Consider the following 26,742-nt stretch of genomic DNA (forward strand, 5'->3'; position numbering starts at 1 on the left):
GTAGTAACAGTTCTGTACTAACTGGAAATGGCTAGAAAATGGCCTTTCGGGCACATTTTTTTCCTTGCCTGCTGGCAAAAAGGATTTATATCTCAACATGTACATCACAGCCCACCCTTGGGCATCCTCACGAATGAGACTTTCAGGCAAGGATGTGGGCACAGGACTTGCGTGCCAGTGGGCAGAGAACTCTGCGTGGCCCTTCACACAGGCCTGGCCGAACACAGCCTTTAGTGTTTAAGCAGTTAGAGTTTTAGGACCAGAAAAGAATCTCACCTTTTAACAGCAAAACCAAACCAAAAACAAAACCCAAAAAACAAACAAAAAAGCCCAGATGACAGCAAGTTTGGCACAAGAGTATCTAATATTTTTTGGCTGGTACAGATCACATAACACCAAGCTTAGGAATGTGAAAAAAAAAAAAAAAAAAAAAACTTCCAGAGAGTTAAAGGAAAGTCCAGGAAAAGAGGACACAAATTCCTTTTTGTTTGAGTGGAGTACTTGGGTAAGTTTTCCCTTTTGCACAGAAAAGGACAGCTGAGATGGAAGCCCGGCTGACTTTCACAGAACATGCCTGATTTTTGTTGAAGGTCAACCTAAAATAAAAGAAAATATTTAATTTTCTTCATTTGAGGAAAAAAAGTAAAATACTGAAGATAGTTACTTATTTTAACAAGTATTTTTTATAATTAATTAATTAATTAATTTGGCTGCACTGGGTCTTAGTTGTGGCATGCGGGACCTAGTTCCCTGACCAGGGATCGAACCCGGGCCCCCTGCATTGGGAGCGCGGAGTCTTAACCGCTGGACCACCAGGGAAGTTCCAACAAGTTTTTCTTATGAAAATGAACAAATTGCTATTATTCATGCCATGGCTAAGAGTGAGGCATCACTGGCATCACTTCAGGGCTGAAATGCTTCTTGATTATGTCATAAAGTTGATTCATTTAAGACTAGACCAATGACTTCAGGTATACTCGACTAAATAAAGCTGACAGGGAGTTTATCTTGAACTAGTTCACAGATGTGAGAACCATCAATCAGAAAGAGCACAAAGCTCAGTGTCCTTTCTTTCAAATAATAAGGACATAGGGAAACTTCAGAAGAGACTCTGTGTGTTATGGCCTTACCTAAAAGAACAGACATTAAAGAGATGAGGCTATTCTGTCCTTATTTACCATCATATGCTTAAACTCACTTCAGGCCTTCCCTTCAGGTGTCTGTGCCCTAGCTTCCTTCGAATCCAGTTTTTGAGGCTGTTGCTGGAGGCTGTCTAGCTTCTGCATATCTTCTGTAAGACCATTTCTAAGATCCTCGTTGTTTCTCAGAAATTCTTTCACCACTTCCAGTTGATTTAAGATCTGTAAGAAGAAACCATACAATGCACAGCTTTGATAATTTTATAGCAGACTTAAAATTCAGATGAAAAACTTACTAGCTCCAAGACTGGTTCCTGTTCATGTGTCTACCAATAGCTGGTTCTGGGGCCACACAAGGGCGCGTTTGCTTGTCTCAAAATTTTTTGCTTTTAGGGGTTAATATCCAAAATATATAAAGAGGGACTTCCCTGGTGGCGCAGTGGTTAAGAATCCGCCTGCCAGTGCAAGGGACACGGGTTTGATCCCTGGTCCGGGAAGATCCCACATGCCGCGGGGCAACTGGGCCCGTGCTCCACAACTACTGAGGCTGCGCTCTAGAGCCCTCGAGCCACAACTGCTAAAGCCCGTGCGCTCTAAGGCCCGTGCTCCGCAACAAGAGAAGCCACTGCAGTGAGAAGCCCACGCACCGCGAGGAAGAGTAGCCCCCACTCGCCACTAGAGAAAGCCTGTGCGCAGCAACAAAGACCCAACGCAGCCAAAAAAGAAAAATTACACACACACACACACACACACACACACACACACACACACACACACACATATATATATATAAGAACTCACACAATAGCAAAAAAAACAGACAACCCAATTAAAAAATGGGCAAAGGACCTGAATAGACATTTTCCCAAAGAACTGAATAGACATTTTCCCAAAGAAGACATACGAATGGCCAACAGGTACAGGAAAAGGTGCTCAACATCATTAATCATCAGAGAAACAAAAATTAAAACCACAATGAGGTATCACCTCACCCCTGTTAGAATGGTCATCATTGAGAATCCCCTGGCTGTCCAGTGGTTAGGACTCCGTGCTCTCACTGCCAAGGGCCCGGGTTCAATCCCTGGTCGGGGAACTAAGACCCCACAAGCCATGCGGCACGGCCAAAAAAAAAAAGGACAGTCATCATCAAAAAGAGGTAACCAATGTTGGCGAGGATGTGGAGAAAAGGGAACCCTCGTACACTGCTGGTGGGAATGTAAATTGGTGTAGCCACTCTGGAAAACAGTATGGAGGATCCTCAAAAACTTAAAAAAGGAACTATCAGGTGATCTAGAAATTCTACTTCTGGGAATATATCTGAAGAAAACAAAAACACCACACTGAAGAGATATCTGCATCTCCATGTTAATTAGCAGCATTATTCACAATAGCTAAGACAAGGAAACAACGTGAGGGTCCATCAACAGATGAATGGGTAAAGAAGATGTGGTATATATATACAATGGAATATTACTTGGCCATAAAAAAGACGAAAATCCTACCATTCGAGACAACATGGATGGACCCAGAGGGCGTTATGCTAAGTTAAGTCAAACAGAGAGAGATAGATACTGTATGATCTCACATATATGTGGAATCTAAAACAAAAACAAAAAAATAAACTCACATAAAAAGAGATCAAATTTGCAGTTACCAGAGGTGGGAATAGGGAATTGGATGAAGGTGGTCAAAAGGTACAAACTTCCAGTTTACAAGATAAATAAGTACTTGGGATATAATGTACAACATAATGACAATAGTTAACACTGCTGTATGGTATATTTGAAAGTTGTTAAGTGAGTAAATCTTAAGCATCCTTATCACAAGGTAAAAAACATTTTTTTTCCTTTTTTTGGTGTCTATACGAGATGACAGACGTTAACTAAACTTATTGTGGTAATCACTTCACGATATATGTACGTCAAATCGTTATGCTGTATACCTTAAACTTATACAGTGCTGTATGTCAATTATATCTCAATAAAACTGGAAAAAACTTTTAAAAGATGATTTTTTTTGCTGTAAAACTTCCTGCATTTGTAGAAAAGGGATATATGTCTATACCTATATGTGTGTGTGTATACACATATACACGCACATACGTACACATACACATACACATACACATACATATATATATATATAAAAATAAAATAAAGCCCTTTCATTTTGAATTTTGTTCCCATTTATTATGATTAAATACATTTACACATGCACATATATATATACACACACATATATACAAATGTATACACTCACACATATAATGCTCTTTGATTTTGAATTTTGTACACATTTATTACTAGTAAATATGTATACATATATACATTTATTACTATTCAATATTTATAAAATATACATACATACTTGCTGGTAATAAATATACTGGTACAAAATTCAAGATGAACACAGGGTACAACGTAAAAAGTTGGTCCTCTTCCACATCCTGTCCCCAGTCACCCAGCTCCTCTTAAAGGTGACCACAATGAAGTTTCTTGTGTCTCTTCCAGAGATGGTCCGTGCATTTACACGTGAGCATATATGTATATATGTGCACACCTTTTTAAAATTTCAGCTTTATTGAGACATAATTGGCACATACACATTTTTAAAAACACAAATGGCAGCATAGTAGACATTGCTCTTCAACTGATTTTTTTCTATATCAGATTGTAAAGAGTGGCCTCATTATTTTTTTTAATGGCTGAATAGTTTTTCAGTTATGGATGTCTCATATATTAACATGTTATTTCAAACCTTCTGCTAAGAGAAATACTGCTGCAGTAACTAACCTGGGACGTGTCATTTTGCATAAAGTGACAGGCTATTTGTAGGATCTGTTTTTAGAAGTGGAATGCAGTTTTAATTGATAGAGTTTTCTGTTTTAATGTTAATAGATTTTGCCAAAACTGTCATCTCTAGAGGTTATACCACTTTAAACTCCCACCAGTAACATCCTTCCTGACATTTAAACTAATAAAAGCATGTATTCTTAGAATAGTACCACGGAAGTGTTTTCACTCCGCTTATCCGAGGATACCCTCACTGGTCACTGTGCTTATTACAAAGAAGAGAGTTATTAATATTTTGGGGTGTGGTGAATTGTTTAAAATGAGGGACCCCCAATTCCAAGCTAAGTCAAGACGATCGACATCTAACGAAGGAAAGTGGTGGAGTACCCTACTCTTAGCAGAGTGGTGGTTCTTAAACTTTAGAGATGTACACAGTTGACTCTGGTGCAGTAGGGCTAGGGCAGAACCTAAGCAGGCACCAGGTTATTGTGATGGCAGTGAATGAGACGGTCGGTTGCAGAACGATGGCTGCCAGGGATGGGAGGGAGGGGAAGACTGGCTAGGGCTTGTGACCAGGATGAACAGGGAACAGGGAGGGCCAGGGTGGAGCTGAGGATGACCAGAGGTCTTCAGATAGGTTACTAAGTAGATGGGGATGTGCCCTTCAGCTGGAGCTGTTTATTACATGGCTAGAAACAAGCCTACAGCTCCTGAAAGATACCTGGGCTTTAAATAATAAATCTGGAAACCATAAAAACGTGAAATGAAGATTACATCAATGACGTAATTCACAGTGTACATTAGTAACTGCGGTTACTGCACTGTTAGCACTCATTGCCTGTGCCGGGTGCTCTAGATGCACCCCAGGGTTCTTCCCATCCCTTGGTTCCCATCAGATGCCCGAGACCATGCCGGCCTGGTCTGTGCATCACACATACCCTCCAAGATGGAGTGGGGTCCTCCCTTCCCACAGACCTTCTCATTTCATGACTTGGGAGCTATGATCCTTTGTGCTGTCACTTCCTGACCCTCTCTGCTCTTGAAATGTGCTCAACAGGGGTGATTATTTTAGCTTGGGGGGAGGAGAAAGAGTCAAAAGGAGTTTTTTAAAAAATATATTAAGAATGGGGAAGGCTTGTGCACGTTTATATGTTAAATGGGGAAAGGAAGTAAAGATGGAAAAACAAAGTGCTAGAAAAGTAGTCAGACAGACTTGGATATTGAAGCCCAGCTTTGCCACTTAACTAGCTGTGTGACTTTGGGCAAGACACTTGACCTCTCTGAGCTTACTTCCATATATGCAAATATAGGATGATGATACCAACACCACCAAGCATTCCTGTGAGGATTAGAAATAATCTAGTAAAAGCACCTAGCACTCTGTCTGGTACATTCCTCCCTTCCGACAATCATTTAACAGAAGTGTACCGAGAGTCTACTATGTGCCAGGCAGGCGCTGTTCTAGGCAAAAGATGCTTAGCGCCTCCATACTCCCAGGCACTTAAGCCAAAACCCTTGGACTTGTCTTTGACGCCTTTCCTTCTCTCCCACACCACACGTGCCCCCCTTCTCACCACCTCTACTCTTCACTCTTCCACCCTGGTCTGAACCACCACCTCTCTGACCTGGTACCTGCGGCAGCCTCCTAATGTCTCCCTGCTTCCATCTTTGGCCCCCGGCCCTGCATCCTCCACACGGCGGCCAGTGTGCTCCCTTCATCGTTCTGCTGCTCAGAACTCAGTGTGGCTGCCGTCTCAGGAGGAAGAGCCTGGATCCTCCCAAGGGCCCACAAGGCTTCCCTTCGCTCAGCTCCTCACCGCACTCCAGCCAGCCTGCTTAGCTTGCCCTGCCCTCCGCCTGAACGCTCCTCCTCCAGAAGCGCACACGGCTGCTCCGCACCTCCTCCAAGGTACCGCTAAGTCTCAGCTTCCCAATGGGGCCTCCCTGGCCACCCCGCGCAACCCAACCCCCAGCCCCGTTCGGCCAACTCCTGATCCCCACACTGTGCTCCACACAGCCCTCCTCCTTCTACCTCGCCCCATCATTGCTTATTATGCTGACCGTTTACCAGCTGTTTTGTTCACTGATGCACGCCAAGCTTCTAGAACTGTGCCTGGCAAATAGTAGGCACTCACTCATGAAATAAATCTGGCCTATAACCAATGGAGTGTCACTTCCATCCTTTCCCTGCCTGCCTCGACTGCATTCTGTCACTTCCTCCCTGAGTTTCCCCTGAAAGCGGCCCCCCCACCAGGGTTTAAGAAGTCAGTAATGGGGCTTCCCTGGTGGCGCAGTGCTTGAGAGTCCGCCTGCCGATGCAGGGGACGCGGGTTCGTGCCCCGTTTCGGGAGGATCCCACGTGCCGCGGAGCGGCTGGGCCCGTGAGCCGTGGCCGCTGGGCCTGCGCGTCCGGAGCCTGTGCTCCACAAATGGGAGAGGCCACAACAGGGAGGGGCCCGAAAAACGCAAAAAAAAAAAAAAAAAAAAAAGAAGTCAGTAATGATTTTAAAGAATGTGCAAGTTCTTTGCATGTTTTTTAGCCACTTACTGCGCTCAACGTTCTTTGGCTGAATTCTGAACCCCCCAGATCCTAACAGAGCACCGAGGGCCGGCAGGTGTGTGTGAAGGGCTCTTGGGTGGCAGCTGCTGCTCCCATTTGGCTCTGAGGCGGACCGCATTTTACAATCACAGTTATGCACGCACAGTGTATTTTAATGGGAGCCCCCTTTTATAACGTTATTTATCATTAAGGCTCGCCGATTGGACAGAAAAGAATGGAGATGATGAGCTCTCTGCTTCGTGGTCCCTGGCACTCACTCCCGTGCTCCTTGATGCCTTTCCGGGGACTGTCGCACTAAATCACCACCATTAACGCTTTCTTCTCAACTTGGCTTTCCAACCCGAGCCCTGCTGTTTTAACGAACACCAGAAACAGGTCTTGCTAAACATTCACAAAAAAAGTGCCGTGGTCATAATACAACCACTGCGTTTCTTGATTCCTAATTGCACATTTTTAAAAATATTTTAACATCTCGAATGAGAATGTACCTTACCATTGATAGTGTCTTACAGTAAATTGGCAGCATTTTTTTTTTCTTACAAGTGACTGAATTAATGGTGTGTCTTGCAATTCATAGTGTTTTAGAGTCACTGAAATTTGGTTTACCAAATCCTCTGACTTTGGAGACTAACCCAAAAGAACATGAATAATCGTATTTGCTGCTGAACTTTCAAAAGAGGTCTGTCCCACACATCGTGGAAAGCCATCCTTCAGCTTCTCAGAGATAACGTGCCAATCAATCCGAACTTACAACTTGATCAATTGAAATATCAAGAGAAATGCCACGGTCCACTGAACAGAAAGCATGAAAAACGAGAATTTATCACCTTTATCTAGAGACTTGGGGACCCAGAGGACAAGCCAATTAACCCCGATTTCCTCTCTGTAAAACAGAGATAATGAAGGGTCGAAATTTACAATTGCTAGCTGCTCGCTGACATGAGAGCCGCTGCACGGCACGTGGGAAGGCAGGCCCAGGGCCAGAGCGGGAAGACCCCCGGGCCAGCCCTCATACCCCAGCCGTGAGGCCTTGAGCCCATCAGCACCTGCCCCTTAGGGTTGCTATAAAGCAGGGTATTACCCGGGTCCCTTCCCGCTCCCAACTCGCAGAGACTCCTGGTTTCAGTGTGTTGCTACTGATGCATTTTGCTCTTTGTTACACAAACAGGAAGAGAACTGCGGCTCCCTCAAGAAAGAGGAGAGAATTTCTGACGACTCAGGGACCGTGAGCCTGATCCCCCGGTTTTCTTCTGTTGTCTGACTCTGCTTTTAAAAGGAGCAGTGGAAAGAAAACTGGGGATGGTTCTAATGGCATTTTAAAGTAAAGCCAGATGAGGGACTTCCCTGGCGGTCCAGTGGCTAAGACTCCGCACTCCCAATGCAGGGGGCCTGGGTTCACTCCCTGGTCAGGGAACTAGATCCCATGTGCCGCAACTAAAAGAGCCCACACGCCGCAACTAAGACCCAATGCGGCCAAACAAATAAATACTTTTTGAAACTTAAAAAGAAAATAAAGCCAGATGAAACGGATGGATTTAGAAAACAGCTTTAACAGCCTTATTTGTCACTTTAAATACCTATGGTGTGCCAGGGTGGGTGCACCCCAAAACCACTGGTACCCAGTCCCTGTGCTAAAGGAGCTCATCAAGCTGAGTGAAGCACCTGGGTCAAGGTCAGAAGAGTTAACGCAGAGGCATACGGACCAGTACGGAGCGTGGCCTAAAAGATGAAATACACACTTCGTATTAAAACATGCTGTGTTTCACGAGGTAGCCAGTAAGACTACTTTCCTCGGACGAGGTGGAATTGGAGAGGTAAAATGATCTGTCCAAGACATCCTGGGAATCTGGAATTCTAATCCAGCAAGTGCTGGGCTATTTCTGAACCTTACCAAAATATAATTCTACTACTGTTAGTTTTTTTAATATCTTGCATGTAACAAAGGGGACTCATGTCTCCTGTACTTGAGACGATCATTAGCTTGCAGCGTCCTGATCTAGAAGCCTTGACGATCCTTTAACCCCTCCTTCGCCACCTCCCGGCAGCCCTGAGCCACGCCCCAAGTAATCTAACCAGCCACTGCGGCTCGGCCTCAGTAGTGCCTCCAGCACCCGGCTCCTCCCCCACACCTCTAGCTTCTGTCCTCTTTCTCTCACCCTCACACAACTGCCAAGAGCCTCCTGGCTCGTCTCCAACCTCCAAGTGCCATTAAGCCGTCACTTTCTAAAAGCCCTATCTGATCTATTCATTTACTCTCTCCTGATTTAAAATCTCTGTTGGCTCCCAACTGCTTTTTGGGAATAAGGTCCAAAGCCCTTAGTGAGGCATAGAAGACCTTTCAAAATACGGCTTCGACCTACCTGGCCACCCTCACAACCGACCACACCTCCCTCCTACGCTCGCCTCGTCACTGTCTGGCCCAGGCTGGTCTTTCATGTCTTGGCAAGAATGCCCTTCTGCTCTTGCCAATTTGCCGAACTCTGATTTGATTCTTAGTCCCAGCTCGACAGCGCCTTCTCAGCAAAGCCTTTTTCTGCAATCGCCCCTCTGAGCTGCAGAGAGTCGCGGGAGCCTGCGGTTCAGGATTCTGTGGCCGCCCTTCCTGTGGTCTTCCACTCTGTGGCACGTATTAGGCGCCCAAATGTTTGCTGATGGGGTGAAAACATTTGTTTAAGGGTAACAGGAATCTGTGCCAAAAGAATATCCATTTCTGGAAATTATTTGACTTTTAAAGCAGAAACATAACCGTTAATAAGTTAAAATGTGCTACTCTTCCTCCCTGGTGCCTTTGTTTTGTTTACTCACACAGAGGATATAATGCTTTTTTTTTTTTTTTTTACCTCTTCAGGCAACACCTCTTGTCCTTTTGCTTGAAGATATAGCTCTTGAAGTTTTTCCTTTAGTAATTCCATTTCTATCTCGTTTACTTGGTGCTCACTCAGGTAAACTCCTGTTTCATAGTCACACCCATCTGGCTGATCCTCCTCAGGCATGTAAACAGCCCAGTCAGATGTCAACAGCTGTTGGGTTACCGAACAAATATATGAACTGACTGAATGGAGAAGATATTCCAAAAAAAAAAAAAAGATATTCAAAGAACTTGTAATTAAACATCGTTGACCGGATCCAGTCTAATAACATCCCATGACCACAGAAAAGCTGCTCAGCCCAATCACAATTCTGACTTCATATCAATATTGTTCCCCTGCTTACATTCTAGAATTTTGTTTAAATCTAATAAGATTCAAATTCTAAATGAGTGACTGTGATTCCTTTTCTTCCCCCTTAGGTCTTTATGCAAGAACTGTTAAACGGGACTTCTCACCTGTTCTATTCTGGAGTATACCGCCACAATCTCTGGGATATTCTTAAATTCATTCAGAAAATTTTGGATCTTTATCTGAAAATCTCGAAGCCACACAGAAGATACTTTCATCTCTGAAGAGTGCATGATCTCGTTACGACACTTAATCACCTGTAGAAAGACAAAAAAAGAGAAAAGCCTTCAAAGGCCAATAGTGGGGTAAACTGAGATTTTGGAGCTCCAGAGAAAGACTGTTGAAAGGCCTTGTTAATTCTAAAATCCACAAATGTGTGGTCTGCAGGTGCTGTCAAGGCTCGAGGGGGATGTTCAACCCCCAGCCACTTGAATAAATTAATTGGGGTAAGAAATACAAACAAGCCTATAACTGTCACTAGTCCTTGAAATCTTGTGGCCGGGTGGGTATCTCTTGCACAATCCCCCAAATGCCCTAACTTAAAACAACCTGCCAAAGAGCAAAACTATTGGCTAATGGCTCTGAGAATACCCAAAGGCCGAAGCAGACAATGCAAAACTCTTTTAATATATATTTCATGCCAAGTCTTCCACACTCTTGGTTAAAAGCTACCAAAGGGGTTGATTTTATACCGTGATAGTTTTTGAGTCTGCCGATGATAAAGGATTCTCAGTCCTTTCAGCTGCTGGCATGCTAGCAAAATATACATGCATTTTCTCTACATACTGTAAGTAAACTAGGTACGCTATATACCCTTTTCAAGGATCCTTAGAGTAACAAATGTGCCGGAGCTGTTCTCTGGTGAAACAGAGATAGCCTAAATCTCCCAGAGGAAGTCTGACAAGCGTAGCGATCTGTTCTGACACTGTCTATCCATTAGTGTTTATATTTTCCTCAGTTCTAGGTAAATTGGCCTTGCAACTGTTTAGCCAATGAGATTGAGAAGGGCAGGATTCCAATGCTGGCATCCAATGGACAGAATGACGCATTACTCTGTATTTGTTTTTTTTTTTTAATATGGAAGATTACTTTGCTTCTGTTTATGGCAGAACAGGGAAGAGAAATTTGAGGCCTGTCGATTTAGTGGCAAACAGTGCAACAGCAGGCTGTTGGAAAAGTTCAACAGGGTAGGGGTGAAGGGTCAGTCTCCCCGCCTGCATTCACACAGGAGTCCTGGGACATCACAGAAGGTGCATGTGATGTGAGCCCTGCTTGCCTGCTCAGCGATGACAGCTGTGGACCAAAGTCTAACTCCTTCGCACACCACTGTCTGGGGAGAGCCGTGAGCTCTGCCCACACGGCTGCTTTAGCAGCACGGGGTGTGGCTCCTGGCAGGTCTTCACAGTACCCACCCGACCAACTCTGTCTGCTTTTCAATCTGACAGTTCTTACCTCTGTGACTTTCTTTCGATCAACCTCGAAGTGATCGCAGGAGTTGATGAGACTTAGAAGAGCAACCGCGTCACATTCCTCGGGTCCTGTTTTGTCTGCCAGTCCTCGGGGCATGAAGGCCTGCAGCAGGGGAGGCCCAAGGGGCACCCGAGTCTCCTCCAACCCTAGGAGACATCTACCTATATGGGGCTAGTGGGACAAATGCTATGTGCCTGTTCCCCAAATGATGACTGAAACTCTCTTACCGAGGTTCCAAGTTAGAGCCTCATGAGTCCAAAACACAAGTCGGGAACCAGTGCGGCAGCCAAGCCTCAGCCCAGGGCAATAACTGAAGAGTTGCTCTATCTGTCTGTCCACTTGCTATTACAGACACTTATACACTTGACCTAACTGTCCTTTCTTAATGGCACATAAGCAGGAGGCAGGGGAAGAAAGCACCCTTTTCTTTTCCTTACTGAAGTTTCAGTGGCTGAGTTGTTAAAGAAGATTTAAAAGTAATAGTTATTCCCAAGTGGACACTTTAAAATTACTCGAGAAAGTTCAGTATGGTAGTAGAAAGTTAAGAGTCTGGGCTTTGGAATGCGACAGAGCTGGGGTGCAAATCCCAGCTCTGCCACTTGTCAACTGTGTGACCTTGGGCAAGTTACCTATCCTCGGATTCCTCATCAGTAAACAGGGGCTAACTGTCCTCATCTACCTTGAAGGATGTTTCGAGAATTAAATGAGTTAATGCGGGTAAAGCACTTGCACGGTGCCTGGCACATGCTAATACACAGGCCACAAATGTTGGCAATTATTATGCTGATGGTGCAAGGTGAGCAGGACCTACACAGGCGTTACAGACGGGGTCCCAGGGTTTGAGATACTAGATACAACAGAATGGCCTCATTCGAGCATGATCTTTCCTTTTGTAGCATTTTATGGTGTGTACCCCCAAAATGGTGTTATAGCAAGGCTTGGGCATATTTCTTTCCTGAAGTATTTCCAAATTTCCATCTGAAGGCAACAACTTTACCAAGCTATGAAGCTCAAGGGTACATTCCTGCCAAGGGACTAGAAGAGATGACATATGAAAAATGACTCGCCAAAAAAGAACTCTAAATAAAGAGACCTGCTCCCTTGAAAACAAACACGTTTCCATAGGCAAGCAACCACGGTGCTATTCTGAAAAAGGCACGTGGTATGGGCCGACACCCCCCCAAGGAGAGTCAGGGCTTCTGTTCCTGATGGTGGTAGAATCACACACCTCGGCCTCATGTAACTGAGAAGAATTCTACACATACTGAATGGCCCCTACCAAAAGGTACAGTAGCCAAGACCATCACCGTCTCTGGCCAACCCGCTGAAAGTAGATTATGGATGTTACAAGTGTTAACAAAGAACTAATGTATCACAGGCAAACTAATTTGTTGAAATAGAGGAAAAAAAGAGGAAGAAAGGAAACACTGCTTATTCCAACTGTGGCTGAGAGGAACACCCAAAGTGGGAGGGGCCTTAGTTGCCTCAAAACCAAGCAGAGTTTTTCTTTCCCATTACAAGGTATGTCCAGTCTGGCATTTTCTCACCAATATAAACCTGTCTCTCCCACATCAAGGTTTTATTCTAGTACATCTTTCCTTTCCTCAGAACCAGAAGCCGACAGAGGCTCTGCCGCCTCCTTGCCTCTGAAAGCTGTTTCTTAAAATGGTATCGCCTACCGCCAGGTTCCGTATGTGACAAGCACAGGGTGAGAAACACACGTTATTGCCTCTCACTACCCCCTCCTGTCTCTTCACTGAGTAGTAGGAGACAAGGCTGGAGAAATAAACAGGGGCCAGAACGTGCTGGGCCTTACTGGACTTGACAAGGAGTTTGGAGTTTACTCTTAAGGACATCGGGAAGCCATCCAAGGGTTTTGGGCAAAGGAAGAAAGCGATCTGATTCCCACATGAAGACTGCACATCCTGCTGTGTGAAGGACCAACCAGGGGTGAGCAGAGCAGCAGAGGCGGCCAGGTGGGAGGCTGGCAGGAGAGGGGGCGAGAGCTGTGATGTAGAGATGGCGAGGATGATTCCAAAGATAATTTGCACGTACAAATAAGAGGGGTGGTGGGGGGAAAGAGATGAAGCAAGAATGATTGTAGGTAGTTGGTGGTGCGGCATGGGCGCAGGCTGGCGGGGAGAGACGCAGGAGAGTCCTGCTTGAGAAGAAAAGACGAAGTACCCAGGAGGTGATGAAGTGGAGGCATCAAGTAGCAGCTGGGTATGGGCCTCCGGAGCGCAGAACAGCGCATTGCTAGGGGTACCAATCTGGGAGCCGTCAGCAGAAACGTAGTATTTAATATTTCACTCCACGGGCCTGGGCAGTATCACCAGGGGAGAAGGCGGAGTGGGGAGGGACAGAAAAGGCCCGGGGAAGGCCAACCGACACTCAGAAGGAGGCTAAGGAGGAGCCGGGGAGACAGGAGGAAACCCAGGAGGGGAGGATGTCACAAAGCCAGGGCTGTTTCAAGAAGGGTGGCCGGCAGTGCGGCAGCGCCGAATAGCTGAGAGGTAGGAAGGGCGAGGCCAGAGAACTGAAGGTCACGTGTGCCCCTGATAAGACATGCAGTGGAGTGGCGGGGCAGAAGCCAGAGGGGAGTGGGTTGAAGAGTCAACGGGACCTGCATGAACCCTGAAAAGAGAATTAGGCATAAAGCACTTTTTGAGAAGATCTACTGGGTACGTATGTGGGAGGCAGTTAGAGAAATGGGGAGACAGCTGGACGGAATGGATGAAGGAAGTTTTTCTTTCTTTTCAAATTTTATTTTCCAAGTATTCACTCAATTCTTTTTTGAAAAAAAGCTTTATTAAGATGTAATTCACATACCATATAATTCACCCATTTAAAGTACACAGTTCTTCATGGAAAAGACTGACAAGTACAGGTTTCTGGTAACTGACTATACTGCTGAACTGAATGAATAAGCATTTTCAGAACTCTAATGGAAAACTGATGAATTCATAGAAGTGCTAACAAAAGATCAAGATGAAAAAAAAATTAATTACATGGGACTGAGTGAACTGATGAGCATGATTATAATTTTTGTGACTTTCTGTGTGAATTAAAAAGAAAAATCCCACAAGGACTCAGAGGAAAAAAATATACAAATCAATTTTCACTGCAAAGTAAAGGAGCTGTTACCGTGGAGGATTACTGGACTGAATGCCAATATCATGACATAGCATGAGTGTGTTTCGTGTTCGGTAATTGCAGTCATTGTTGCTTTTGTCGTGGTCATCCATTTACAATGCTTGGTGTCAGTTTATTTATCTCTTGTAAAAATAAAATACAGTGTGTGTGTGTGTGTGTGTGTGAAAAAAAAGAATGTGAATACAGGGAACTTTGGGAAACTAGAAAATCTAGAAAGGATTCATTGGTAATTATTTATTTTCAATGAATAAAATAAAATGTAATAATACGGCTAAAAAAATAAAGTACACAGTTCTTTGTGATGACATGGATGGATCTTGAGGGCATTATGCTAAGTGAAGTTAAGTCAGACAGAGAAAGACAAATACCACATGATCTCACTTATTCGTGGAACCTAAAACAAAAACCCGAGCTCGCAGATGCAGAGAACAGACTGGTGGTTGCCAGAGGTGGGGGATGGGGAGTGGGCAAAATAGGTGAAGGGGGTCAAAAGGTACCAACTTCCAGTTATAAAATAAGTAAGTCCTGGGGATGTAATCCACAGCATGGTGACTATAGTTAATAATACTGTACTGCAGTATTTGAAAGTTGCTAAGAGAGTAGATCTTGAAAGTTCTCATCACAAGAAAAAAATAATTGCAACCACACATGGTAGTGGACATTAACTAGACTTACTGTGGTGATCATTTCACAAAGTATTAAATATCGAATCATTATGTTGTATACCTGAAATTAATATGTTACAATCAATTACACCTCAATAAAAAAATTAAGCATTTACAGTTTAGTGGTTTTCAGTATATTCAGAGTTGCACAACTATCACCACAATTTTAGGACATTTTCATCACCCCAAAAAGAAACCCTCTACCCATTAGCTATTGCCCCCTCTCTCCTTCAGGCCCTGGCAACTACTAATCTACTTTCTGCCTCTATAGATTTGGCTATTCTAGACATTTCATATAAACGGAATCATACAATATATGACTGGCTTCTTTCACTTAGCATAATGTTTTCAAGGTTCATGCAGTACTGTAGCATGTATCAGTACTCCATTCCTTTTTATGGCTAAATAATACCCCATTGTATGGATAAACCACATTGTGGTTATCCATTCATCAGTTGATGGACATGTGTGTTGTTTCCACCTCTTGGCTATTGTGAAGAGTACGGCTATGAACATTCGTGCACAGGTTTTTGTGGGGACACATGTTTCCACTTCATCAGGTATGTACCTAGGAGTGGCACTGCTAAGTCATATATTAACTCTATACTGAAATCTCTTTTTTAAAAAAAAAAATTGTATAAACCAAGGCAGTACTAAGGCTATTTGTATGGTGATGGGAATAAACTGGGAGGTCGGAAGAGTGGAGACTCAAAGTCCTTGGGCAGGTGGGAGGGGATAAGGTCCAACACTCAAGTGGAGGGACAGGGCGGTAAGAGGAGAAACGCCCTTCCTCCTTCGTAGGAGAAGGAAGAAGATGGTGCACATGGAGGTAGGTCGGTAGGTCTGGTAAAAAGATAAGAAAGTGAGAGCAAGGTTAGCAGCTGGGATTGCAGGTGGGGGAACAGGAGTGGGAGCTCAGCGAAGGAGAGGCAGCAACAGTTGTCTCCGGGAACAGGAACCTACGGAGAGACAGGGCCAGGCTGCTGGGCTTGTGATCAAGAACTGAAAGCGAAAGATCCCTCGAAAGATTCTTCCCCAGAGCAGCAGGTGTGGTGTCATCAGGGCTGGAGCTGGGCCTGGCAAGTGCAGAGAAAGGAGAAAGAAGACCGAGACAACTGCAAGGGACTGAACAGAACGAGGGACTGTGGAATCTGGGCTGGCTGAGGAAGCAAAGGAAGCTGGGAGGGCAGAGGCTGCTGGGGATTGGGAAAGCAGTGGAAGCCTGAGAGCTGTGGACGTTGGAGAGGGACGAGGGGTGGGGCAGAGGTGCGGGCGGGCTGAATAAGTACACCGAGGGCAAGCAGGATGTTGGACACCGCAGCTCCCTGTGCTGACACAGTCCCGATGTGAGCATGCAAGTGGGAAGCTGAGGTCGAGAGGATCACAGGATGTTCGAGAGGGGAGTCCAGCTTGGAGAGAGAATATACACATGTGGTTGGACTAGGTCTGCAGGTGACAGCAATGAAGAAAGGGAAAGAGCAGCAGAAACAGGTGGCATGGGCTTCAAGAGGATTCTGAGGGTATGAAAGCAGTGACAGAAAACAAACAGGTGAGGGACGGTCATAGCAAAGGGTAGAGTTTTAAGTTTTCTTCTTTTCTAAGTAAAAGCAGAAGTTGGCAATTCTATGGCAACAACAAACAAGAGGGGGAGAGGGTATGGTGGGTTTACTGGACCACGATAGCCAAAAGTCTGGGGGCCACCGATATAGTCCAACTTCCTCATTTTTGAGGTTAGGGAACAGAGGCTGGCCCAACGGTGCACCGCAGCAGCTGAGCGGAGATTCTGATCCCTGCTTCCCAGGCACCAAGCCTGTGCCTGCTGGTAACTAGCACGTAGACTGACTCCAGAGGTGAATTTGTGTTAGGAGGCTACTTCGACTCCCCCTCCCCCGCTCCTACTGGGCTTCTGGCAAATATCAAAAAGTCAAAAAAAAAAATTCTTCAATCAGCCCAGCTAGTAAGTCACATCACCAAGATCTGAAAACGGGCCTACCCCACCCCTACCTCCCCAAAGTTTTACTCCTTAGCTAGGCACTTAAGGTCCTTTCTATCTTAGCCCCAACTTCCCTTGGCTCATTCTGCCATCCTCATGGCCCCTTACAGACAAAGTGAGCTACTCAGGGAGCCTACCCTCGAAAGGCCTTGCCTGCTCCTCCCTCTGTGCCTGTACCCATGATGCTCGCTCTACATCTTGCCCCAGCGTCTCTCGTTGAAATATTCTACTTCACTAAGCTGCGTTGGGTCCGATATAACAGCCCTGAGCCGCCTAGACACTACACCCTTGATCAAAAGCCCAATCTCTCTGCATTTGTTTATGGGGCCCCAGCTCCACACAGACCCAACAGACGCCCCGGGCTCCAGGAAACTCCTACCTGGTGGGCCAACTCCTCCTACCCTCCCGACCGCAGGTGCTTACCTTGGCCACCTCCCAGGCGTCGACCGGCCAGCGGACCGGCCGGCAGTTTCCCCAGTGGACGTCTCCATTTTTGCTGGTGTGATGTTTCAAAATCTCCCGTTTCCACTCTGCGCACACCTGACACTGAGGCTAAAGAGCAGCAGAAACAGGTGGCATGGGCTTCAAGAGGATTCTGAGGGTATGAAAGCAGTGACAGAAAACAAACAGGTGAGGGACGGTCATAGCAAAGGGTAGAGTTTTAAGTTTTCTTCTTTTCTAAGTAAAAGCAGAAGTTGGCAATTCTATGGCAACAACAAACAAGAGGGGGAGAGGGTATGGTGGGTTTACTGGACCACGATAGCCAAAAGTCTGGGGGCCACCGATATAGTCCAACTTCCTCATTTTTGAGGTTAGGGAACAGAGGCTGGCCCAACGGTGCACCGCAGCAGCTGAGCGGAGATTCTGATCCCTGCTTCCCAGGCACCAAGCCTGTGCCTGCTGGTAACTAGCACGTAGACTGACTCCAGAGGTGAATTTGTGTTAGGAGGCTACTTCGACTCCCCCTCCCCCGCTCCTACTGGGCTTCTGGCAAATATCAAAAAGTCAAAAAAAAAAATTCTTCAATCAGCCCAGCTAGTAAGTCACATCACCAAGATCTGAAAACGGGCCTACCCCACCCCTACCTCCCCAAAGTTTTACTCCTTAGCTAGGCACTTAAGGTCCTTTCTATCTTAGCCCCAACTTCCCTTGGCTCATTCTGCCATCCTCATGGCCCCTTACAGACAAAGTGAGCTACTCAGGGAGCCTACCCTCGAAAGGCCTTGCCTGCTCCTCCCTCTGTGCCTGTACCCATGATGCTCGCTCTACATCTTGCCCCAGCGTCTCTCGTTGAAATATTCTACTTCACTAAGCTGCGTTGGGTCCGATATAACAGCCCTGAGCCGCCTAGACACTACACCCTTGATCAAAAGCCCAATCTCTCTGCATTTGTTTATGGGGCCCCAGCTCCACACAGACCCAACAGACGCCCCGGGCTCCAGGAAACTCCTACCTGGTGGGCCAACTCCTCCTACCCTCCCGACCGCAGGTGCTTACCTTGGCCACCTCCCAGGCGTCGACCGGCCAGCGGACCGGCCGGCAGTTTCCCCAGTGGACGTCTCCATTTTTGCTGGTGTGATGTTTCAAAATCTCCCGTTTCCACTCTGCGCACACCTGACACTGAGGCTGAAACTACAGGGGGCGGCGGTGAGGAGGGGCCCGGGAGGGAGGGGCGGCGTCTGGGCATCTGAACCCCAGGCACGGCGGTCGGCCCGGCTCCGGGGAGGGCACGAGACACTGCGCCCGCGGACGGGGTGAGGGGCGACGGTCAAGACCCCGGGCCGGGTGCTCACCTGGCGGGCGCGCGGGCTGCCCCGCGAGCCGCTGCGGCAGGTGGCGAGGGGGCCCAGGCCGGGGGCGGCGGCTAGCAGGCTGCGGTGGAAGGCGAGCACCTCGCGGCCGACGAAGCCCTGCAAGCAGCCGCGTAGCAGTAGCAGGCAGTGGCCCGCCTTCACCCAGTTCTTGTACTCGGCGCAGTTGAGGCGCGCAGCCAGCTCAGAGAGCACCATGCCGGGATCGAGCCCGCGGGGCCACGGGGCGAGGGGCGGGGCGGACGGTCGTGCGCAGGCGCGGAAGTCTGGACGCGCCCGAGGCGACGGCTGCGCTGTGGGCGCGGCCACGCCCGAAGGCGCCCCGGATTCCCCCAACCGCCAGGCGGCAGGGAGTTCTAGTTTCCGGGGCACGTCGGCCCCAGCCCCGTCTTAGATGGCGACCGACGCGTTCTGTACTTTGGGGCTCGCTCAGAAAGTCTCTACTCTGTTCCCCCAAACTGAGACCTCGCCAGCCAGCGATTGGGCTCCGTCTCCTGAAGCCTGTGCTCCTGTTTTTTTTTTTTTTTTTTATTGTAGAGGTGTAAGACGGTGCTCGAGACAGTTATTGAATTACTTATGTTCCTTGCGTTATACAATTCTAGAAAGTTTTCTTAACTGGATCCTAAGCCCGCAGGTTGGCTGTAGCCTATCTGGACATTAGTGAAATTTGACCGTTGGCTGTCTGCACCGCGCACCTGTTATGCGCCTGCGGTGTGCCAAGGTGACACAAAGCTCAAAAACATCCGCCATTGGGCTACCTAGCAGAGGCAAAACAGGACGACACATCACCCGGATTCTGGAGGGCTGCATCGCCCCTAGTGGGGTGAGGACTTCTTCCACTATGGTCTTGAAGCATCGAGCTTAGATGATTTAGTACTCTTGATTATATGATAATTAGAGCTCCTTGCATAAGGTAATCTAAGTTCCAAATAAGTGCCATGAGGGTCAGAAGGCAATGGCTTGTCAACTCCAAATGACAAGAGGTCATCTCAATTTTAGTTGCTTTTAGTGAGCTTCTTGAGCTTGGAAAACATTTTAAAATTGTGTGTAGTCAAAAGGCTCTGAGGGAAGAGTCTAAACATTGAAGCCTTCCCCTGACTTTGTTTCACAGCAAAGTGGCAGTGTTCAGGAGTGTCAGCTTTGGACTCAAAATGCCGCTTCTTAGCTGTTTGATCTTAAGCAATCTTAATCTGGTCTCAGCAAATTACTTCATTTGTCCAGGCCTCAGTTTACTCACAGTAAAAGGAGGCCTACCCTGCTGGGTTGTTGTGACAATTAAATACAGTCTGAAATACATAGTGCCTGGCAATAGTAAGCCCTCAGTAAATATTAGCTATTATTTTATATTGACCTAAACGTGCCCTTTCATCAATCAGTCATTCCTGGGCGAAGTATTTTAACAAATCACTGGCCACCTGGAAATGGAGGCAATTTATAGAAAACCGTGAGCAGATCATATAGTCTCCTGGAATTCTGCAGCACAATGCTGGCTGGCCTCTGCTAATTTTTTCTTAAAAACCTCGATAGTAAATCCATCCCAAGTAAATTTCAAATCATTCCCTTAGACAAACTGTCCATTCCCATTAAACCACATGAAAAAGGAAATTCCACAGGGAACAATGAAATATACATTAACATCTTTCCTTTCTGTCCCTTAAGTTCCCTGAGTATAAATTCTCTTATCATTTTCTGTGTATTGATTTTATATCAGGAACACTTGGATGATAGCAAACTGGATTAAAGTAAAATGTAATAGGTATTTCTTCTGGGGAAGAAACCATGAAAGAAAGGAATATCTTTTTTTTTTCTTCTTCTTTTTTTTTTTTGCTGTACGCGGGCCTCTCACTGTCGCGGCCTCTCCCGCTGCGGAGCACAGGCTCCGGACGCGCAGGCCCAGCGGCCATGGCCCACGGGCCCAGCCGCTCCGCAGCATGTGGGATCTTCCCGGACCGGGGCACGAACCCGCATCCCCTGCACCGGCAGGCGGACTCTCAACCACTGCGCCACCAAGGAAGCCCCAGGAATATCTTTTTTTATGTTGAAATTGGACCCAGATTTAGAGTAGCAAAATTATACTTCTTGAAGTTATCAAATTAACCATGATCCAAAAAATGACTAACAGACTATTTAGTATCCCGTCGCTGAACAGGTTACTGTGTTAACTACAACACAGTAAAGTTATTAGTGGTGTTGAAATTTAAAATCACGTATATTTCAGTTTATGCTTGCACTTAGCTCACTCAGTGTTAGTTTTCAAACAAAGTTCAGTGCTCCTGTTATTAATAACTTGATATGTTCTGTTAAAAGTTTTCGCTTTCTTCCTCTCTAATTCTGAAAATACTTCTAATACATTCTGGTTTTTTTATCTTTTGGCCGCGCCGCGGCACGTGGGATCTTAGTTCCCCGACCAGGGACTGAACCCGCGGCTCCCTGCATTGGAAGCGCGGAGTCCTCATTTCAGCAGATGGAAAAAAGAATGTGGCAAATCAGGACCAATTTCTTCAAGGTTAAGCTAATAATAAACCACACTACTAGCCAAAACATCTTCATGAAAATTAACTAGAGAGTTGGTAGTTCTCTGAAACTTGTATGAATTTTATTTATTACTGAAATTTCTAAAGTCACATTGAAACACACTACAGACCCAAACCACCTATTAGGCAAAATCCCTATGGGCATCCAGTCCCTTTGATTGAACTCGGTTAACAAAAGAGGCAAAAGACATAGTTTGTGATGAAACCTAAGATTCAAATGCTCAGTGTTTTCAAGCTGTAATAAAGTATGCACCAATTCCAAGTATCAAGCGTGATATCAAAATTCACATCCATGGGTTTTCTCTTCATAAGCATCAAAAGCAAATTCTGTTCACTGAATTGTATCTTTTGATTTGCACAATGCATTCAGAGATGACTTATAATAAGGAACAAAGTATCCACCGAATGTATCATGTTTAAAAATGCAATTCATATTTCAAAACCACACTTAAAAGGGAAAATGCCTGAAAATTTAACTCTATTAATAAAATTATTTGAGACAGTATTATCCTGCAGATAAAAATACATTTCTTGTATATACATGTAGATTTCTACATGAAAGAAAGGATTCAGCTCCAAACAGGAAAGGGCTGACCCTTGATAAAGACATCTCAGACTGCCAAACTGATGTGATTACCATTGTAAGGTGAACCAAAAACAGAAGGATAAAAGGTAAGTTAAGGGAAGGATAAAAGTTTAGTCACCTGCTTCTGCATAGTGGCAGAGTTGGGTGAGAAGCAGGAGATGAAGGCAGAAATAAGACATAGAAGAAAGGCAAAGAAGGCCTCAGTTCTGACCAGAAATGAATGGAGAATCAAGCAAAGTTGAGAACAGATATTAACTGCAATGAGATGCTTGAAACTAGAATTTGGCAGTTGATAGTCACAGAAGCTCAATTAAATCATCTTAAAGTAGAATTAGATAAAGCATCTAAAATTTCATGGAGAACCAGTAGAACAGGGATCAGATAACTCAGCACAGTATTACCATTTAAAAAACGTTCCCAAATAACACATCAAGTCTCCAGAAGACCTTTGCTTTGGATCATGTTCTTTGAAGCTTAAAAAAGTTCCCGACGGACTGGGAGAGACAGCACAGTGCTCCGAACAGAAACTCTGCTGAGATGTGTAACAGAAACTCCATTTGACCCTGGACAGACCCTGGGTCTTGGATTCTTCCAAGTGAGTGCACTGCACCAGGCTTCTTCCAGGTAAAACATTTTATCATTCTGTTGACAATAAATTAAACTGGGATTGTTTAGAACCACCCCAATTCTGGTGGGGGAGGCAAGGGGGAGAAGTTAATCAAGATAAAGAAACGTCACAGAAATTTCATGCAAGGGTAGAGCATTCAAGGTCTTGGTTTCCTAATTAATGCTATACGCAGAAGTATCCTGTAAACTAAATTTGCCTAACAGAAAAGTTCCCACATCCTCAACAGAGAATGACTGCAGTGTTTGGGATCCTTGATCAATATGAACTACTCACTGTTTGTTCTCAAAGATTGGGTTCTTTCTTTTTTACCCAAATCCTGCACTGAAAGACAACCAAGGTCCTAAATGTTAACCACCAGTCAAATTAGGAATGTTTGAGGAAAATAAATTAACCTTGAAACAAAGAAGATGTTTTGGTCAAATTTCAGACATGTATTATTAGGAATTAATTACTGGCCCCACCAGGTTAAAGATGAAGGGAGGCCCTGAGAAGTCTACAGAGCTGATATACACACAAGTGAGGGTCACTTTTTTTTTTAACCTAGTTTTATTAAATATTGCTTCTTTGGGATGTGTTTATAACAACTCCCAGAACATTTTCATGTAAGGATTCAAAGCGGTCATATTAAAATACAGCTTCGATATAAAGTTTATCACAGTTTTACAGTATTCAAAAATGACAGACCTGCCTTAAAAAACAAAACAAAAACCAAAAAAGGACTATTACACCCAAAACATAAGAAAACAATTAAATAAACAAGTTTGGCATTTCCATAACTTTATAGTATAAAACAGAATATTAAATCTATTACTGGCAAACGGACACTGACGTATTACCTAGTTTGAAATGTGTCCCATTTAAACACACTATACAAGTTCACTATACAAAAGATTGATGGTCTTTTTGATGAAAGAAGTACACCCTGAAAAATTTTGCCACTTTAGAATATTCAGCTCTTAAAGTCAAAAAAGTCCTTTTGCTTTTTTAAACTGAAGGCTGAATTCAGATTTTTTTGTGTGTTGTTTTGTCTCTTTTGTCAGCCTTCCTGGTTTAAAAACAATAGTGTCTATGGACGCCCACCAGGGGGCAGTGTAAGATTAGCCATTAAATCACGAACAGCTGCAAATATTGTGCATTCACCTGCAACAGAGAAAAATGGTCATTAGCTATTCGCAATACAGGAAAGATGATGTTAACACACCGGTGAGGGTAGGGGTAATTAAATCTAAAATTAGCAAGAACTTTAAAGACCAAAACAAAAGACTAGATTTTAACTGCACGGATTATAGGGGATTAAGCTTTGGTGTTAAGTATCAGATGATACTTGGTTTGGGTTTTGTTTTTTTCATCATGAAGACATTTTGGGCAACTCCCAATTAGATCTGAATTTAAGACAATATGCCTAGAGTTTCTCTACAGAAACACTGGAGCGTTGGATAAGACTTTGAAGTCGGACTTCAAGGCTCCTGACGACCTTTTCTTGAATCAAATGAAAGATCTAATTTTATATTTATATATTAGTTAACAACATCAATGGTGTCCTTCTGATGCTGCATTAAAGGCCAGATAAAAATGTCTACGACAGCACTAATAGAACCTTCTGTGATGACAGAAATATTCTATATGTGTGCTCTGGCTACTGAATACTTGTAATATAGCTAGTGTGACTGAGGAACTGATTTTACATTTTCTTTGATTTTAAATAAATTTAAATAGCCACATGTGAAGAGTGGCAGTTATACTGGACAGTGCAGGTCTATGACATCTATTGGAGTTTCCCTCAAATTTCCAGGAATTGATCAACTTCTGGAGTTCAAAGTTAAAATCAATTAATACAAAAATAAAATGATCCCTCCTTCACCGGGGAGGAAGTGATGAGTTTGGGAGGAGGGGAGGGGTGGCTGTAGTACAGCACACCAACAATCCAAAAACAAGATTTGTTTGTGTGCGTGTGTATGGGGCGGGGGGGGGTGGTTGGGGGAGGTTAATGATTCATCCTCTCAATGTCCCCTTTGCTCAAAGAACAAAATACCCTGCCTCTTACTTATTGTGTGTGTGTGTGTGTGTGTGTGTGTGTGTGTGTACACACACACACATATGTATCTCAAATATTTCAATACAATAAACCAAAACCAGTTGTAAATATTAGAAACCCCAAACCGGGTCCTTTCCCTAGAGCATGGCCTAACGCTAAAGTGGCTGAGAGCGAAGGAAGTGAAGACCTCAATTGAATAATGGCCTTCCGGTAAAGGGCAGGATGTGCAGTGATCCTGCGCAAGTCACTGCAACCTTCTCTCCAACTACTGGAAAATTAAGGTACAGAAAGAAAAATCCAAAGGTTTTAACCAGTCTAAGGTCAAATAAAAGAAAAAAAGAAATATACTTCCAAAATATAGCAACAATTTCTTAAATAAAAGAAGTTACAACTTTTTATTTTTTAAAAAACACATTTTCGTTATTGATAGGGAGAAAAACTTGCTCGATCCCAACAGGATCAAACATTCTTTCCTTTAAATTTTAAATTCCATGAGACATAATAATGATAGTCATCTGCTTGCGAAGGAATGGTGTTTATTATCAAAGTTACACTGAACTGCTACTTGGAAAATGCTGATAGCTTTAAACTTTGATTCTGAAGGACCTAATTTGAGCTGAAAGAAGAGAAGTCAAAGGATGAAAGCAGAAAATTGTAAGAAGTGGAAGAAGCATTACAACAAAAGAAGCACACCCTTCTCTACTGCCCAGTGTGTTCCTTATAAACTATATGTAGGTGAGAACTTGTCTATGTATACAATATGGGGCAACAAACAGCTGAAAATATAATTTCTCCCATGATTCCTGTGTCTAGTAAAATTTTGACACTGTGGTACCTAAAAAATGTTTCAGAGAACAACTTTCCCTCATTTAAAAAATTAATTCTGTGATCATACTATTCTGAACAGAAAGATACAGAGGACTTCCTTACTATTAGAAATAAGCAAATTTTAATTTAATTTCCTTAATGTTAGACATAAGCAGAATGGAAGAGAAGGTCTCTTTGCTGAGCTTTATGGTTTATAGTAAAAAATTTAGCACTGCCAGAAGTTCCGTGTTAAGCATAGGCTACTCCGGTATTGAAGGGACCTTGTTTATCTACCAGAATCATTCTGGTCTCTTCGAAAATGTTCAGTTTGAGAGCTTCATTGTGCACTCGGTGAAAAGGTTCACTTGCACCCGCCTGACACTTATATAAGAAGCCCAAAAAGCAGTGATGCCATTTGTATCAGCTTTTATTCTTCACAAAACATTTAGAAGATACAGAAGTTTGAGTGATATTATTCTATTCATGACTGAACCATGAAATAGGAGAAACCAACATGCATTTCAACTTGGTGATGTACAGAGTGGCAGGTATCGATGGTGGGGCAGGAATTCACAGCCATGGAAAATTCTATCATCCTAACCTGGGGCTTTGTGGCAACGTGTGCTATAAATACAAGCTTCTGGCATTAGCAACTGGGTCAGTCCCAATAGTAAATCACTAACAAAAATAAAGTCCAGGCAGCAGAGACATGGACAAAACTGAAGAACCAGTGAGAAAGGAAGAAAGCGACAGGCAGACATTAAGAGGCCCACAGCAACCAGAGCTCTACTACTAGGACTGGGGGGCAAGGTGGGTAAGGAGGGAGCAGAGGGGAGAAGGGGGATCTCTCAAAAGAACGTTTATAACATATATGCAATAAAATATCATCTACTTGTCATGTACCTTGTCGTGGTGGGTTCATCTCTGCAAACCTCTTCAGAATGTTGCTGACCATCATGGGAGCAGCAACAGAAGAGTTCTGCTGTCTGGGAATGTCTGCCTGCTGGGTGGTACCTGAAGCCATGTCATAAATGATTGGAACTATAATACTAACAGGTTCTTGGGGAGGGACCGATGTTTTCTGAGTTAGCTGAAGCTGTAGACACAACACAAACAAAAGAGAATAAAAACACAGTAAGAAAACAAAATATTTATGTAAATGTATCAAAAGTACTATCATTTACTCTACTGTCAGATTAAGATACAAGTAAAAGAAAATTAAATAGGACAAGAAAAGTGACAAACAACTAAATATTATGATTAAGATGCAACTGTGTCACACAATTACCTAGTTCAATATATTCCTTACTACAGGAACCAAGATTATGTGAGGTCTAAACTGACAATTAAG

General features: G+C 44.3%; 2 protein-coding genes across 2 annotated transcripts in view; both read right to left on the minus strand.

The window, feature by feature from the left end:
* Positions 1–339: 339 nt before the first annotated feature.
* Positions 340–19,000, minus strand: CUNHXorf38 (chromosome unknown CXorf38 homolog). Its single transcript, XM_007451984.1, has 7 exons — positions 18,784–19,000; positions 18,488–18,622; positions 11,162–11,281; positions 9,817–9,966; positions 9,332–9,511; positions 1,199–1,361; positions 340–596 (listed from the first exon to the last, which is right to left on the minus strand). The coding sequence occupies exons 1-6, from the start codon at positions 18,997–18,999 to the stop codon at positions 1,200–1,202; spliced, it is 963 nt and encodes a 320-aa protein (XP_007452046.1). The 5' UTR covers position 19,000; the 3' UTR covers positions 340–596; position 1,199.
* Positions 19,001–23,321: 4,321 nt separating this feature from the next.
* Positions 23,322–26,742, minus strand: part of MED14 (mediator complex subunit 14) — a gene marked incomplete at its 5' end in the record, with an annotated part of 75,018 nt that continues 71,597 nt past the window's right edge. The window contains 2 exons of the mRNA XM_007451987.1: positions 23,322–23,689; positions 26,295–26,487. Coding sequence (XP_007452049.1) covers positions 23,616–23,689; positions 26,295–26,487 — 267 coding nt within the window. The remainder of the gene's footprint in view (positions 23,690–26,294; positions 26,488–26,742) is intronic.

This window comes from Lipotes vexillifer, unplaced genomic scaffold (genome assembly GCF_000442215.2).
Source record: "Lipotes vexillifer unplaced genomic scaffold, Lipotes_vexillifer_v1.1 scaffold847, whole genome shotgun sequence".
NCBI lineage: Eukaryota > Metazoa > Chordata > Mammalia > Artiodactyla > Lipotidae > Lipotes > Lipotes vexillifer.